At 32.5% G+C, this 17,859-nt stretch overlaps 2 protein-coding genes and 1 pseudogene across 38 annotated transcripts; 1 reads left to right on the top strand and 2 right to left on the bottom strand.

The window, feature by feature from the left end:
• Positions 1–1,222: 1,222 nt before the first annotated feature.
• LOC112769081 (uncharacterized) lies at positions 1,223–5,289 on the bottom strand. 6 transcript variants are annotated; one of them, XR_003186360.3, is made up of 10 exons: positions 5,057–5,263; positions 4,896–4,987; positions 4,732–4,792; positions 4,432–4,557; positions 4,127–4,272; positions 3,660–3,852; positions 3,100–3,162; positions 2,943–3,005; positions 2,576–2,655; positions 1,223–2,129 (listed from the first exon to the last, which is right to left on the bottom strand). XR_003186360.3 is itself a non-coding variant. In XM_072225931.1 (9 exons), the coding sequence occupies exons 4-9, from the start codon at positions 4,477–4,479 to the stop codon at positions 2,632–2,634; spliced, it is 537 nt and encodes a 178-aa protein (XP_072082032.1). In that variant the 5' UTR covers positions 4,480–4,557; positions 4,732–4,792; positions 4,896–4,987; positions 5,057–5,260; the 3' UTR covers positions 1,223–2,631. The 6 variants fall into 6 exon arrangements, 2 of the variants coding, with proteins under 2 accessions (XP_072082032.1, XP_025669269.1); XR_011876741.1 differs by lacking the exon at positions 4,896–4,987 and having other exon boundaries at positions 2,513–2,655; positions 5,057–5,289; XR_003186359.3 differs by lacking the exon at positions 4,896–4,987 and having other exon boundaries at positions 5,057–5,289.
• On the top strand, positions 5,086–8,377 carry LOC112770186 (DUF21 domain-containing protein At2g14520-like; annotated as a pseudogene).
• A 1,491-nt stretch (positions 8,378–9,868) lies between these two features.
• LOC112771112 (nicotinamide adenine dinucleotide transporter 1, chloroplastic) lies at positions 9,869–14,084 on the bottom strand. 32 transcript variants are annotated; one of them, XR_011876728.1, is made up of 9 exons: positions 13,753–14,084; positions 13,172–13,297; positions 12,899–12,983; positions 12,655–12,732; positions 12,453–12,505; positions 12,165–12,253; positions 10,838–10,886; positions 10,606–10,694; positions 9,869–10,139 (listed from the first exon to the last, which is right to left on the bottom strand). XR_011876728.1 is itself a non-coding variant. In XM_072225916.1 (9 exons), exons 6-9 carry the CDS (start codon positions 12,228–12,230, stop codon positions 10,134–10,136), a joined length of 252 nt encoding a protein of 83 aa, XP_072082017.1. In that variant the 5' UTR covers positions 12,231–12,253; positions 12,453–12,505; positions 12,655–12,727; positions 12,856–12,983; positions 13,172–13,297; positions 13,753–14,084; the 3' UTR covers positions 9,869–10,133. The 32 variants fall into 32 exon arrangements, 19 of the variants coding, with proteins under 19 accessions (XP_072082017.1, XP_072082015.1, XP_072082016.1 ...); XR_011876729.1 differs by having other exon boundaries at positions 12,899–13,075; positions 13,753–14,067; XM_072225916.1 differs by having other exon boundaries at positions 10,606–10,736; positions 12,655–12,727; positions 12,856–12,983.
• Between the last annotated feature and the right edge of the window lie 3,775 nt (positions 14,085–17,859).

Genomic DNA, 17,859 nt, shown 5'->3' with positions numbered 1-17,859 from the left:
GCCCGAAAATAGAGGTCAGACATGGAGTCACGGTCACGGAGAGAGGCAGAGAGCCACCAGAGCTAGCCTGCCGCCGCGCCGAGCCTGCCGCCGTGCCATCCTCTTCATGTAAGTTCCTCTCTCTCGTGCTCTCTCTCTATCACTCTATCACATTGTGATTTGTGAATCTGCATGTAAGTTATTCTTCTTCCACATATTCGTTGTTGCAACATCTTTGCCGGTCACCGTCGCTATGAGCCTGTCGCCAGCTCCTTGTAAGTTCTTCTCTGTCTCTCTCTGATTATTATATTTATTTTTTCAATTTTTGTATCTACCATTTTCATCATGAAATTCTGAATTTGTTTTGTGAATAACAATCACATCATTATTACTGAAACCTAGTTAGCATAATCAATTCTTCTTGATTTGGAGACTCGATTTACCTATTGAATTTTCATTTTTTTGCTGGTCACTGTGGTTTGGTAGGGTTCCTATTTAATTTGATATTTGTTTTGGTGAATTTATGCTCTGGATTTACCATCTTGTTGTTTATTTTGCTGTTGTTAATGTGGAATCTAGAAACAAAAATCAGAACAATTTCGGCAATTAAAAGCTTCTAGAGAGAAAGAACTTCTGCGCAAGTATGTCAAGCTTCCTCATTTTTCATGATTTTGTTTAATTTGTTCACAATACTTTCAACTAACTTAAGGTAAGTAGGTAAATATTCACATCTAGAAAATGGCTTAATACAAACAGATTTACAGACAGATTTGGTCTATATTACAGATGGATTTTTGGTTACCGACGGAATTACTGACGGATTTTGTCCCTCTGTAAAAGCCTCGTCGGAAATTATTTACCGATGGATTTTTTTACATCGAAAAATTACCGACGGATTTTTACCAGTTACCGATGGATTTTTCCTCTGTAAATTCTCCATTCATTTTCCGAAGCCGACGAACTTTCCGACGGATTTTCTGTCTATAATTACAGACAGATTTTTTGTCAGTAATTGGAACCTTGGGAAACCATTCCAAACTCTAAATACAGACAGAAAATCTGTCTGTAAATCCGTCAGTAAAGTAAAATATTTTTTTTATTTTTCCATTGCAAAATAAATTTATTTTCATACAAAATAAATATAAATTTAATAAATACAAATTTTTATCTAATTTGTATTCGAATATTTATAATATTTCAAAAAATAAACAAATTCATCATATTATCAAACTAGAAGAAAATATTATAAACAAACAAGTCAATATAATTCAAAATATAAACAATGTGTATTGATACATCAACTATAATAATAAATAACAACCATACATCAACAAAGTTTATTGAGTAAATTAAAAGTCATTAATGGGTATCCAAAGGGCTCTAAATAATTTTTCTCATACTAGTAAATTAAAAGACCTATGCTGCAAGCAACTCCTATTCAATTTCCTAACTCATTTGAACAATTTTCGCTGCTCTAATAATTAACTTGTAACAAAGGATTCATTAGATGAAGTTGGTGAAGGAGGTCCTGTGTTAATTCCACTTATCTCATCTGTAAAATTCACTTCACTTGCTCTTTCTGCTGCTACTGCTTTTTCTTCATCATCCCAGCTTTCCTCACAACTTTCTGGACTATGCTACATTAACCTGTTACAGCTCACCTTCATACTCACCATCAAACTTTTATGTTATTAAGACATCTGAGACCACTTTTTATCTTTAGAATTTGATGATAAGCTTAAATGCTTCATAATGGATATAACCTTTTATATTACATATAGTTCTGAAAAATAAGAAAATTAAATAATGCTATATATGTCAAAGAGATTTTTTACATGTATGTATAACTGTGTCTATATAATCTTCTATGATATATATCTATGTTTACACCAAGGTTAATTTAAGCACTAGAAAAATATTAGTGATTATTTGTACCTGCAAGCTAATCATACAAGGGATAAATATTAAGGTGTCCTCTGGAGTTTAATTTATGTGAAACTGATCATAATAGATTTCATGACATGTACCAAAGTTCACTTAGCTATATATCAGCAATGGTAGGTGGAAACAAAGTAACAAACCCAATATAGAAACCAAATTCAATGCAAGTCACTTCATTCTTGCTTCCATCAAACATCTTCATCTTCAATCTAAATTCAAAAAACCATTTTATTATTTTTACCCTTTCAAACCATCTTCAATCTAAATCCAAAAACCATTTATTTCAGAAAATAAACAAATAAATAAATCTTATCCCATTACTATTACAATTTTTTAAATTCTTCCAAAAAAATCATTGCTTTGTTTAGTGTTTGACAAAAATTAAAGCTGTGAATCCATTCCCTTAACAGCAACTGATTGACTCTTCTATATAATTATATTATTGCAAATATTATTTAAAATGGAGGATTGACAATTTGTTATGTCAGTTAGTCAACCAAAATTGTACAGACATAGTTTATTAGAATGCAAAACAAATTTAATAAAAATTCCAGGAGCAAAAGCATCAACCAAATTTGGAGATGAAGCATACATGATTTGAATATAAAAGCCACTGGAAGTGTATCCTTCTACTTCATAAAGGAGTACAAATTACCTTTGTGAAGAAGAGTCTCTCTGCACGTTGCTGAATGGTAACACCAGTCTTAAGTACTAATGCTGCAAGTGCCTAGAAAACTAGAAAAAAGGACACATGATGAGAACACTAGAAATAACTGAAACCAAAGAATGCCAATGAAAGATACTCAACATTGCTAATCATTAAGTTCATTATATTTTAATACTAATTTCATTTCCCGACACAAAATTAATGCTCATAGATGTCATTCATTAGCATATAAAGATCAGCAACCTACTGACGATGCTAAGATAATTTAAAAAACTAATTTAACATAAGAAAGCCCAAGTCATTAGCAATGCTAATTTCAATGCAATAACATATGGGAGAATAATCTTGCTGTTACCTCGTTCTCAACAAAGGAACTCAAATCACTCTCAAGAAGATTAATTTTTTCCAGTAAATTCTCCTATAAAAAAAGGTATGTCAGAATTAGACCTTCAGCCAACTTCCATTAAAAAAATAAGAGCAGAAAATGACAAAATTGATGGAGCAATTTGTACCACTTTAAGGCTCAAAATTTCTTTTTCACTCAGCAACAGCTTGGTTTCTTCCATCAATCCAACCTGAAAAGTGAAAACAATACAGGAAATGAATTATCTTAACAACTAGTTCATAAAATTCGATGCTCCTAAGTTTTCAAAGTGAAAAATAATTCTCAAGCCATTCACCTCTTTTTGAAGTAAGGAACTCTTCTCACTCTCTAACTGTGCAATTCTCATTTCCAAATCAATTCTCAAGCCATTCACCTCTTTTCTAAGGTTATGGAAGAGACCTATAGATATAAAAAATATATATAATGTACATGAAAAATTCCAAGACAAACAATATTATTTGCTGAATGATATTCTACCTTCAAAATTTTTTATATTTACAATGACTCCTATAGTGTTTATTATATACTTTTAAGCCAATGGTTCATTGCAGAAGATACATCCTATTTTGTATATTGAAAACTATGTGACAGCTTCAAATTCATGAAACAATGTATCTGAGATTGGTGGCCTCAAACAAAGGGAAAAAATTGGGTGTGTTATGAGAGCCAGCCTTTTATGTTTCTAACCTCTTTGAGTTTCATCACAAGTTCTTCATGCTCGGCTTCTACCTCAGCATATTTAAGGCTCATGTGGAAGTACTGCTCCTGAATATCACTTAACTCTGCCTCTAGCATTGATTTTATACGTTCAAATTTTCCTTTCGTCATGAGTTCTCCTTCTCTTATTGATTTTATTGAACCATTTGCGTGGCCTTGGGATCTGCAAGTTCATAAACAGAAGGAAGTAGATTATATATAATATAGTATTAACCTATTAACCATAGTTATTATAATATACTTATGGCACCCGAAATTAGTTCATGTGAAAAACTATCCAAATTCAATTCTTATAAGGCACTAAAAAAATTCTTTTCCAATCAATTTTTCTATTGGAAACAACATAGAAAGGTGATAATTAATCACAGCTTATCAACTCAAGGCTCCTAGTATTTATTGACAAACTTCATGCCCAAAGCACAAACTGTTCCTCTAACCTATTAAGTTGACCTTCATGTATGTTGTTCGTTTTTGTAGCTTTTGCAAGAGAAATATCAAGTGATGACTGAATCTTTGATACTGGATCTATTTCTACAGCATTAATACTTTCATCAAGAATTTCAGGTTCAGTTTCCACTTCCACCTATTAAGAGAAAGGAGATATGAAACAAAAGATCAGAAAAGCATTATTTCAGTGAAAATGCAACCACTTGATATGGGCAGCAAAATTAAAATTATGAACTATACTTTGTAATATTGGACTAGGATATAGAATAGAATGAAGTAAGTATTCAAAACGTACCTCACTCTGATTTTTGCTACTATAACGAAGGTCCAGTTGATCTTTCATGTTTTCTCTCTCATTTTTCAAAGTAGATGGTTTTTTCCTGGTACTATAGTATGGAATGGCATTCTTCACCGCAGAATTCTGTGAAATAAAAATGAAAACAAATTAATAGACATACAATGCAACAATGCCATGAGTTATTATTAGAGAAAAATAAAAAAAAACAAGCCATGAGCATTGCAATGTTAACCCCTCTATAAGCAAGATATAATCACAAACAGTTACAATGCATAGCCCTGAAAAGAAGAATCTAACCTGCAGTAACAGTTTCACTGCTTGAAAATCTAACCAGAGAAGATTCTAATCGCTGCACTTCCTGAAGACAAAAATCATTCAAAATTAAATTGAAACAGGGAGTGAATAAATAAATAAATACATAAGCCGTTTTGAAAGAAAAGCTAGGATTCGAAGAGACAGACAAGTTTACAACGTGAGAGTAAGATTGATAATGTTGTTGCTAGGGTTAGTTGGTTTGTTTAGTGTGTAATGGTTTCGATTCCTGAAGCCATACCTGAACAGCACAGGAACTATGATTTCAAATGAGAAGAATTCAAAAATTGAAAGCCATGCAAAACCATACCTGAACCGGTGGATGAAGATGACCAGCGAATGGCCGTTGCTGTCAGTGATGAGATCGTGGACGGAGCGATGGAAAGAGCGGCGGCGGTGAAAGAAGCTCCTATGATGTAGAGAGCATGGACAGAGAGAGGAAGAAGCTCTGAGAGGATAGTATCTGAGAGGATATGAAGAAGCTTCTATGACAGAGAGTGTGGAGTGTGAGTGCATCGAGAGGATAGGATGTGAGTTAGGGTTAACTCAATATTTTCGATGGAAAATTTTAAATTACAGATGGATTTTTTTGTCTGTAATAATTTAATAAAACGCAGCGTTTTGTCCTCTTAATTACAGATGGATTTTCCATCTGTAACCATTTTCCACGAAAAAAAATTAATTTTTTTCGACGGAATTATCGACGGATTCTTTTTTCTGTCTGTAATTTATGCTAATTCATTTTTTTGGTTTTCCGACAAAAAATCTCTCTGAAATTCCGTCTGTATTTCCATGGGATAAAATCCGTCGGAAATATCTGTCTGTAATAACTAATTTTCTAGTAGTGATTAAAAAATAAAATGCTGAAGGTAGGTAGGTAATGGCAGCACAAGGAAGGAGCTAGCTAGCTTTAAAGAACTAAATTTGCATTGAATATAAAAAATGTTTTGCTGTGTTATGACTTACGAGAATAAAAATTAACTTGAGTTTACTCTGCTTAATTATTGCTATTTATTTTATATGCCATGTAGAGGAGAGTTTGGGACAAAGCAAGAGGATCCAAAGAGAGAACTTCAACAACTATCATATATATGGCAAAAGAATAATGGACACTCTTGCTAAGCCAAGTGTTTTGAACTTTTGAGTTGCTATTGTTTGGTCAGGAATTCATAAACAGGGAGGCATAAGTGAACTTTGGATTTGAGTTATTTTGAAAATTATTGCAGCTGTGAAAATTTATCTGGTTTACTATTAAATTTTGAGATACAAGCTACACCTTCAAAATTTGTTTCTGGTGAGTCTGTCTCTTATAGTTCTTATAATTTTCTTTAGGTATGCCTCAAATATGAATGTAAATGGCTTGTGTCGTATGTCTCAATTAAAAGTTGCAGATTTTTCATATAACTTCTTTGTTGGGAGCTTACCCAAATGTTTGCATGTTCCAAAGTACTTATTTGATCCTCATTTCATGTTTTGCCATTCTACTCAACCTCCATATTTACATGAATTCTGTCAAACAGATCAAGCTTTCAAGGGAATTGCCTTCAGATTAAAGACATAAAGCAGCGAACTTTTGTACAATGTGATATGCATGACATTATTTTTTTTTGTACTCTTTAAAATTGATACACCATTTTTGTTTTAAGAGACATTTAATTTATCCAAGTTTCTACTTTTTTATATACACATATACAATATTAGTTGCTCGCTAATAATCTAAAGTTTGTGAAAATATCTAACCAAATATTAATAATAAAAGAAAAAAATAGTAGAGGCTATAATTAAAGGAGAAATTTTGGAGAAGAAACAAACACTGAACTTGGAACCATTTGTCCCTCTATTTTGTTAAGTATTGAAAACCTTTTTTTATATTATTTGCAGCAAAGATTATGCCAATTATTAAGAATGAGCATTTACATTTAAGCTTCCTCCTCATAGTTAAATCATTGGCATTGGAGGTATGTTCACATAGATCATTTCTAAAATTTTCAACTACTTTATACAACATTTGATTTTATCATTTATGTGAACAAGGCATGTTCCTCATGTCAATTTTGGTATGATTAATCTAAACAAAATTTGTGTTATACAAGGGGGTTTCTCTTTTTATGGAGAAAATGTTCCCAGAGTGGCTTGCAGTAATCATATCAGCTACCCTTTTAGGTATCATTGCTGAGGTAAAATTTCTATACCTTTTATGGGAACATTTGTATATAGATTGATAGTTATGTACATATATTTTTGTACTTTGTTTAATTTCTCATGTTACAAATTTGATCTTAGATTATCCCTCAAGCATTGTGCTCTAGATATGGTTTGAGTGTTGTGGCAACCATGACTCCCTTTGTGAAAGTACTTCTGTTGATTTTCTTCCCCATTGCATATCCAATTAGCAAGGTATAGTCCTTTTATTGCTTAAATATTAAGTTACCATAGTTGACTCACTTAATAAATCATTGTATATCATTTTCTTCTATTAGTAAATAATACTAAATTACATGGCATTAAAATTAGGATATAAAAAAAATTACGATTTCATTAGCAACCGATATTAGCAACATTTCGAAGATAATGTGTCACTTAATATATGACACTTGATTCGATACTCCTATATTTTGAAAACATGACATTTTAGATAAATTTAGCCCTGTTCTTTAGGTGTTGGATTGGCTTTTTGGCAAGGGACATAGTGCACTTCTAGGAAGAGAAGAGCTCAAGGATTTGGTTCATTTACATTCCAATAAGGTTAGCTTTTTTTTATTGAGAAACTTTATCATACTTTTACAGTCACATGCTAAGGTTTATTTTCATTCATTATTAGGCAGGTAAAGGGGGAGAGTTGTCACTTCATGAAGCTACAATAATTGCTGGAGCATTAGACTTAACATTGAAGACTGCTAAAGATGCCATAGCACCAATAAGTGAAACATTTTCTCTTGACATTAACTCCAAACTCAACATGTATGTCCTTCAGTACATGTCTATCACTAAGTGGCTAACAGAGTAGGTGAAACTTGGCCACAATGTCAATACATGTTTTTATTGACAAAATTGGTACATTGAAAAATTAACGTTGTTCCACAATGGCTAATAGAGTAGGTGAAACTTGGCCACTATATGAGATCCTGATTCAATTTCAAAAGGGTCAAAGCCATATGGCTGTTGTCATCAAGGGTGAAGTGAACATCAAAGATGCTGCAACTTATTCACATGGTATGATTCGAATTAATTCACATTCAAAAAATCATTAGGAGTTCAATGTTTTCTTGACATTTTAGGCCATTTAACTATGGACTCTGCAGGACTTCGCACCTTTGAAATGGTAGATTATACTAGTATCTCAACTGATGCATCAAATTTGACCTCACAAAAAACAGAATATTATAGTGCAACATTAAAGAATGCCATGAAGCTAGAGGGTGACTCGGATGCATTGCGTGCAAGATCACAACATGAAAGCAAAGCAAATGTATCATTTGAGAATGTGGAAGCTCTTAATGTTCATGAAGAAGTTATTGGGATAATAACATTGGAAGATGTTATGGAAGAGCTACTTCATATTCTTCCTTGCAGGGTTGTTTTGTATCTATTGTCTTAAGTTAATGCAAAGGAGGAGATATGTAAGCCATGATTCACACTGAACTCGAATGTTTGAGGAAGTGAAATAAAATCATTTATTAACACAATGGTTATTGAAACCGAATGACAAATCCCTTATACATTATATTATCACCAACAGATGATAGTAAAGCAAGTTTTAAATGGTTATCTAAGGATGATGACAATCAAGGTGACCAGGTTGCTGCCTTCCCTGTTTTGAATGAATTCATGTCTGACTCTGACAAATTCTTCTTTACTTTGCTTTGAATATTTTGTATTATTATTGGATTGTAATTTAAACGAATATAAATTCGATTTTAGTTATTTATCTTGTCTTGAGTCTTTATGTTATAGGATTATTTATTATTTTGATAAGTTTGTAAACTCATTATCTAATATTTAGTATAAATTATATTTAAAAGTTTATTTGTCTTGTTATCTAATATTTTGTATATTTTATTTTGATATTTAAAATTTTATTTGCATTAGTTGTTTACTATTTTTCAAACAGAAAAAATAATTAAAAAAATGTAGCTATTAAAATCGACGGTAAAGTTGTCGCTTTTTAAATTTAAAATAGACAAAAGAAAACAAAATATAGACAACAAACTTGTTGGTATTTTAATAATTAAATCGATGGCTCTTTTGTCAATTTTATTGAATCAAATATCGATGGAAACGGTGTCGATTTTGTATAATAATATCGACGGCAAAACTGTCAATTTTATTAAGCGAGTAAAGTTCTCATACTCATATTATAGACGAGAATATTGTCGATTTTAATGTATTATTATCGACGGCCTGGTAAGCCATCGATTTTATTAGAATTTTGAAAAATCGACAAGCTTAATAGCGACCACATCCAGCGTTGATTTTGCCGTCGATTTTTAATATTATCGACGGCCTAACCGTCGATTTGGCCGTCGATTTTAATGGTGTTTCTTGTAGTGTATATATAATGACTCTCCAACTAGAAGTGGAAATTATTTCCTCGTTGAAGATCAAATTAAGTTCAATATATCTATTATCTATTATCTATTATATATCTCTAATTTTATAACCAAAATGTGTCACATGTCACTTTTTCACACTACAACATTTTTGTTTATTTGTGGCAGTTATTTCTCTTATTTATGGAGGTTTATAATCCTTACCAAATGGTTTGTGGGGGTTTCTAAAACCCCCAAAATTGAGGTGCCACGAGGTCTTTTGTGGAGGTTTTTAAAAACCTCCACAATCTATTCAGTGGGGGGTTTTATGTGTGTTTAGTAGGGGATTTTATATTGAACTTTTGTGACAGTTTTAAATCACTCTTGTGGCAGTTTAAAACCCCCACAAATTGATTTTTTAATTTAACACAAATTAACTATTTTGTGAGATTTTCAAATCTCCACAAACTTTGTAATTATTTATTTATTTTTAATTTCAAATCATTCATTAATCTCATCTCATTTACATATCCTCAAATTTAAAATTTATTTTTTAATATCAAAATTTAAAAATGAAATCTTTTATAACACAATTTCTCAATATAAGACATAACTCTATATATAAAAGAAAATTCTCAATGTCAATAGTTCCAAACATAATTCCATATGGTATTGTTCTACATAACTATTACTGTTTTTCTTTAAAAAGTAAAATAAAACAACAATTTCAATATTTTAATATTATCTAATTACATAAAAGTATCAAAATAAAAATATGAATGCAATCTTAGAAGACCTTTAGGGGGTATTTTATATTCATGAACTGAAGTAGAGAATGCATCTGGTTAACCTTAGAACTCATACCTGCACCATTTCAAATTAAGCAATACTAGATCAAAGGCAATAACATAAACATATAAGCAAACTCTTGAAGTTGATTCAACTATACACAGAAATGCATATAAACACTGTTTAAATGGCCTCCAATATTATATTATAAACAGTGTTTTGATTGGTATACGAGAAAGGAAATAAAATCTACACCATCCAGCTCCCATTTTGAAAGCAGAAAAATTAAAAAGAGCTTCTTATTATTTTGAATATTTGTGTGTGTGTGTGTGTGAGAGAGAGAGAGAGAGAGAGAGAGAGAGAGAGAGAGGGAGGGGAGGGCCAAGGCTAATCAAAAGAGCTTTTTATCCTCAAATCAAGTGTAAACTACAAATATTACTAATCATTAACTAACTCATGCAGTATGCCAATTATCAGTGCTAGGTTGCAAGGATAATGAAATAGATCAGCAGAGAATTAAGCATAAATTGAGGAGACATACTTGGAGTCTAGTCTTGACAACCCAAAGTGGATTTGTGAACATTGTTGTTGTAGCTCCAGCACCAGAAGCAGCCATCATATTAGCTCCAACTGAAAGATTATGGCAATCTGTACTTATTATAATTTGTACACCTTCAAAAATAGGAAACCCAAAAAAGTGCAAGTCGGACCAAATAAGCTCCATGAATCACTGATCTTGTTCAATACAAAAAAGTAATAAGCAATGAACTAACCCTCAGACTGAAGAAGGCTCTTGAGCTGTTCATACATGGTAAAGTATACCTGCAAGTTTACAAATTGATACAACATACCCTTGTAATAAAATAAAACAAAGTCCTACTTCCAAAAAGAATATAGGCAGGTGAATCATAAATTTTCTATTATTACAACCTGAAGAGCCATATATATTTATACTTGTTATTACAACCTGAAGGGTCATATATATTAGCTAAATATTTTAATATTGACAATGCATGTAAATAAAATAAAATAAAGAAGGGAGATAACGATCCAGTTTAAAATTTAGTCAAAAGTGTAACACCCATGTTGCCATTGAATAAAAACATAGGAGATAGGTGTGAGAGGAAAAAATATGCATACCTGGCTGTGCACCCAGCTCAATAACATGCAGTTTCAATATAATTTGACCAACATTAAGTGTCTTTGAGACAAAAGATATCAAAACTGAAGGATTATCATTTTCAGGAACTTGTCCAAAAGAAAAATTAAATTTAAAAGGAACTATGGCCTACAATGTATATTGGGCTAAACAATTTGGTGAAAACAACATTGCAGGTGATTAAGTTGATCTTTGAGTTGGAGAAGCTCTCAACTTATGATCACAATGATGTGCCTGATTTGGAGCCTCCCATTGAGCAAATTCCTGTTGATGTGTATTGGGCCATCATCACCATAGTTGCAATTATTACTCAGATTGATTGCCTCACCATTGAATCGTAAGTAATTATCTTCTTTTAATTACCTAAACCCCACCAAACTCTAATTCTATTGACAAGAAGACTAGTTGAATGCAATTTAATTAGCATATGGATATAATTTATGATAAAATTAATATAGGTAATACCTGATGGTCACACTTTATAGGACAAGATTTGATAGATAGAGTTGTTGTAATGTTAATTACTTGATTGGCATATGTTTATTTGATTTATTTTTTTCCTACTGGTTTATATGTTGATTTCTTCAGAGAGCACAAACAAGAATTGTCCCACTATAGTCAAAAGATCAATATCATCCTCAGCAAATTGAGGAAGCAAATTACGCTGTGCAGACAGCAAATAAGTTAGTATAACAATGCCTCATATATATAACGATTATTTTCTTTCTCCCAAGTCTCCATTCCAGAGCTGAGTCCAATACCACCAGTCCAGCGAAAGAGAAAAATGATAAGTCAAGAACTAAAGTATATGTTGTTCAAGCAGTTCAAATTATGAATCATATTTATCTTCCAGACCTCTCTAACTGATCAGTAATGACGGACATGCACTTTCATCGAAATAACAATGTGTGCATACAGTAATCATAAGATTGAAAACTAACCTCTAAGATTAAAAGAGACTGGACATTCTTTATATTTGGTACAACTAGACCATTTGGAGTAGCCATGGAAACTCCAATGTTGTGTGAACCTATAGCAAGTAAACCCATCTTGTCAGATACAAATTGATGGCTAATGCCTCAAATAAACCAATGAATTAATAGACACCACATATCAACAAACTCTAACCAGAACAATGTTGAATCTACCAAAATTCAAACACATTCAACCTTTAAAGAAGGCTAGCAAGACATATCGAGAGTTCAGGATGTAATGTTTAAGAGACAGACCTTTGAATATGACCTCTATTGAATCCTTTTTTTACATTGCTCTTAGGTATCCCCTAAAGGAGAATAGAGAAGAAAATAATTAACTTCCAAGCTATTGCAACATTCAAGGTGGTCACAATTTTCTTTCCAGGTTGACATGTATCATTGTCTCGTAAGAAAGACACATAAGAAAAGGGGTTCAGATTCATATGGATGCTTTTACCTTAGGGAAGTATCCTATCCTCTGATGGTGATTTATACTTAGGTGTCACACTATATCCTTCTGCTCCTTGAGGCTTTTCTACATTAGCAGCATGTAAAGCAGAAGATGCATTTCTAGTTATTCCCTTCTTAGCAGCATAGGAACAAGAAAATCCATGTGTAATAATTTAATTACTAAAATTTAAAAGGAACTATAGCCTACAATGTATGAACTTATTGTAGCAAAATTTGATTGATTTGTTTACTTTTAGATTTTTGCCAAGTTTTCCAGCAAAATGTCAATCAAGGCTAATAGCAATGTGGTCTTCCCTGAGCCTGGGGTCCCAACAACTGAGTCATTTTACAAAACAAACCTTATCATTATACCAGCAACAAAATAATAGGAAGTGATATATGAAAGGCTGCATAGCATGTCTACCGAACTGCAAAAGTATCCCAACTTGCTATGAATACAGAAACTAAGGAGGAGAACATTCAATATTCTTTTAAGGAATGGGTAAATAATTAACTAAACTTGCCTCAATTCCAGAGTTCACATTGATCCACACATGTGGTTCGAACGAGATGGCAAGTTTCCACATAATTTGAGCTTCAGGCTCACTAAATAGAGCAGTTCCAGGATTCTCCTCATAAGGATCAATGTCCTGTTGATTTGAACAGTAATACAAATAAAAATGAAGCAATTTGACATTCAATAAATACATAAATTAAAATTTTGTGTCACTTTATTAAAGCTGGTGACATATTTCTCCATCAGATTCTCTATATACAATGGATTCTTGGAATATTCTTCTACTACAATTTGAACCAAGCGACAATAAGAATACAAAGTTAAATAAAAAAGAGAATTGAGTTTTTAACATATTTTTAGTAGAAAAAGAAGCAATCAATCAGCTTTATATTATCATTCCATATTGAAATTGCATCAACAAAATTAAATTAACAAAGGTGAAAGCATATTTAGTTATTTACAAAAACCAGATCCAAACTCAGAGAAGTAATAAATAAAACTAGATCAGAGAAGTAATCGGAAAGATTCTACGAAGAACGAAAAGAGAGAGGAAGAGACAGCGAGAGAGAGGGAAATCTCAAAAGTTACCGCGTCGTGACCAAAGGAGACAAGGCATCGACGGCGGAGACAACGGGAAAAGAGATTATCGAAGCATGTGGTGGCAGTGGCGGTGACAGCAAGGACACGAATGGATATAGTGGTGGTGATGGCTGTGGCGATGGAGGCGGCGCTAGAGGCGGCGATGGGTTGAAGCTAACCTCTTGCACATTTCGACGAGATCTTATCTCAGACACGGTGACGGCTGCTAGCTTTAGGGTTTGTTTGGAGGGGATTTGGGAATTTTAATTATGTGCAACAATGGGGGGATTTTAAATAATTATGCAGGGGAGTTTTATAATTTGCAGCAAATGAAATATTTTGTGTAGGTTTTTAAAAAATTTCCACTAGAAAACCTCTACTAATTATTAAAAATCTTGTAGTGTCATTGCAATTGGAATCAAATCTTTTCCTCTAAAATTAAGAAATTCTCTTCTCCTCCTTACTAATTTTACAATCAAAATGTGCTACATGTCACTCTTTCATTAGAATTGAAATTAAATCTTTTCCTCTAAAATTAAAGAATTTTTCTCTCCTCCTTACTAATTTTACAACCAAAATATGTCACATGTCACTCTCTCATTGCAATTGAAATTAAATCTTTCTCTCCAAAATTAAAAAGTTCTCACCTCCTCCTTTTTCCTTTCTCTATTTCTCTCATTCCTTCAACACTCTATCTATTTTATATACCATTATCAATATCAATATCAATGACTAATTACTAATTTGACAATAAAAATGTGAAACATGACATTCTCTAAAATTAAAATTGTAATATTAAAATTAAAATTAAAATATACCTATATTATGTATCATGTATTACTATCTAATTTAATAATTAAATGTGTCACATGACACTCATTAAAATTGAGAGAAAATATTATTTTTTAAAATTAATAAACTCCCTTCCTAAATTCTCTCATCTACCTATCTCCTTTTTTCTATTTTTCTCTACTATTTTTACTCTATATATAATTTATATTTTATATTAGTAATTTGACAAATCAAAATATATCATCCAATATTTTTTTACAATTAAAATAAAATTTTTCTTCCAAAACTAACAAATTCTCACTCTCATTCTCACTCTCATTCTTTATCTTTATCTTTTCCTCTCTTTTCTCTCATTTTCTATTTTTTCTATCTTTCTGTTCTACAGAAAATAGAATTAACCAAATAATATAATTCAGATAAAAAATATTATTATATACATAGTTTTTAGTTTTTTATTTAATTTTAAATTTTCTCCGCTTATCTTTCTAATCTATATTTTCATTTTTCTTCTTTCAAATATTTATTACATATAATTTGGAGAGAATACTAATGTTATAATTAAAAGTTAGAATCAAGATTCAATAATTTTAAAAAAATTAATTTTGAGTTAATTTTATAACTATCAGTATAATTTTTTTATGCTAATATCTAATTATATTTTTATATACATAGAGAAAAAAATATTATTTTTAAATAGCAAGTATAAAAATTAATTATTTCTATTTGTGTAACAAACTCAATACCTAATTAAATGTAAAAGTATATACGTTAAATTATTTTAAATTTTAGATAACGAATGTTAAAATTAATTATTAATAAAAAATGAGACTTTTTCATATAAAAATAATAACTAAAAATTTTATTATTTGATTTTTTATCTATAGATACCTTGGTCTTTTTAGCTAGAGACTTTTGTCAACTTACGACTTTTTTTTTAAAAGGTAGTTTGATTTTATAATTTTTTTGTACCATGTATAATCTATACTGTCAGAACAAAGTGGACTATAATTTTAAAAAATTTATATTCGCATAATATTATTACGAGTAAAATACTAGTATATATATATATATATATATATATATATATACATTCATCATGAGTACTTATTCATAGGCTGTAATGGGGTTAGGGTAAAGGTAGGGATGTTTATGCTCAAGTGAGCTTAAAATTTGTATCTTTGATTAGCCTAAGCTCTCACCCTAACACATGTAACAACCTATACAATTCTAATACACAAACTAGCTACCCATGATTCCCACTTTTTCACATACTCATGCATTCTTTTTAATTCACCACTAGGGGTGTGCATGGTTCAGTTTTTCCATAAACTGAACTGAAACTGCACTAAACCATTTTAAATGGTTTAGAAACTGAACCAAACTGCTTTGTCATATAAGAAACTGGTTTTAAACCAGTTTATAATACAGTGCACCAGTTTAAACCAGTTCATAAAAATAAAACTGGTTTTAATTAAAAAAACCAGTTTAAACTGGTTTATGCCTAAAACTAGTTTTCACACCCTCTCTCTCCCTCTCTTTCTTTCCTCTCTCTTTCTCTCTCTCTCTCTCTCTCTCTCCCCTTTTCTCTCCCTTCCCCACTCTCTCCTACCCTCCTCTCTCTCTCTCTCTCTCTCCCCCTTTTTCCATTCTCTCTCTCTCTCTCCTCTCTCTCTCCTACCCCCTCTCTCTCTCCCTCCTCTTTCTCTCCCCTTCCCCTCTCTCTCTCCCCCTCTTTCTCCCCCTTCCTCTCTCTCTCTCTCTCTCCCCCCTTTTCCACACTCTCTCCCTTCTCTCTCGCTCTCTTCCCTTCCTCTCTCTCTCTCTCTCCTTCCTCTCTCTCCCCTTTTCTCTCCTTTCCCCTCTCTCTCTCCTACCCTCCCCTCTCTCTCTCTCCCTCTCCCTTCCTCTCTCTCTCTCTCTCCACCCACTCTCTCTCCCCATTTTCCCATTCTCTCTCCCTTCTCCTCTCTCTCTCTCTCCTCTCTCTCTCCTACCCCCTCTCTCTCTCTCTCTCCTTTCACTTTCTCTCTCCCCTTCCTCTCTCTCTCCACTTTCTCCCCCCTCTTTCCCTTCTCTCTCCTCTTTCTCCCCCCTTTTTCCCTTCTCTCTCCTCTTTCTCCCCCTCTCTCCCTTCTCTCTCTCTTTCCCCCTCCTCTCTATCTCTCTCCTCTTTGTCTCCCTCCTCTCTCTCCCCTCTCTCTCTCTCTCCATCCTCTCTCTCTCCTCTCTCTCTGTCTCTCTGTCTCTCCTCTTTTTTCCTCTCCTCTCTCTCTTCTCTCCCTCCTCTCTATCTCTCTCCTCTTTGTCTCCCTCCTCTCTCTCCTCTCTCTCTCTCCATCCTCTCTCTCCTCTCTCCTCTCTCCTCTTTTTTCCTCTCCTCTCTCTCCTCTCCCTCCTCTCTCTCTCTCTCCCTCCCATCTCTCTCTCTCTCTCTCCTTTGCCTCTCTCTCTCCCTTTCCCTTCCCGTCTCGCTTCCTCTCTCTCTAAAGAGAGAGAAGGGAGAGATGGGGGAGAAAGAGGAGAGAGAAGGGAAAGAGGGGGGAGAAAGTGGAGAGAGAGAGGAAGGGGAGAGAGAAAGTGAAAGGAGAGAGAGAAAGAGTATGTAAAAACTAATTTTAGAGTTTAAATAAAACCAGTTTTAATTTGGTTTAAAACTAAACTGAACCATAAAAACTGGTTTTTAATAAACTGGTTTTCATAAAAACTATGGTTTCAGTTCAGTTTCAATTCAGTTCAGTGAAACCAGTTTTTTTGCACACCCCTATTCACCACACATATGCATTGATTTTTATTGAACTTTACTTTGGGGCATTTTTGTCCCCTTTTTTTATTTCTTTTTCTCTTTTTTTTCTTTTTCTATATTTTTTTATTATATATATATATATGTTCTTTTTCTTTTTCTTTATCATTTTTTTCTAAAGTATATACAAACGTATCAATGCATCTGGTTTTACATATAGTGCATGAATATGTACCCAATTCCCAATATTTTTAACAAAAATAAAAATTACACTTTTACTTCAACTAATGTCCCAAGTTTCCCGTACCCAAATGATACACACCCTCACTAGCCTAAGCTAATCAAAGATCCAAATTAAGGACATTTATTGTTTTTCTCTTATGGGTAGTGATGTGCTACAATTAAGAACAAAAGGGATTAAATAGGCTCAAATTTGGCTAACAATGGTTGATGAAAGGTATGCTATTTGGGTAAGTGAGTTAAATGAAATGATGACCTCAATCATATAAAGGCATGTATACATGGAATAATGGACATAAAGAATCAAACATATCAAAGATTACAATCATAGAAAGAGAACAATG

This window comes from Arachis hypogaea, chromosome 18 (assembly GCF_003086295.3).
Source record: "Arachis hypogaea cultivar Tifrunner chromosome 18, arahy.Tifrunner.gnm2.J5K5, whole genome shotgun sequence".
Taxonomy (NCBI): Eukaryota; Viridiplantae; Streptophyta; class Magnoliopsida; order Fabales; family Fabaceae; genus Arachis; species Arachis hypogaea.
This window is presented reverse-complemented; position numbering and strand designations above follow the sequence as displayed.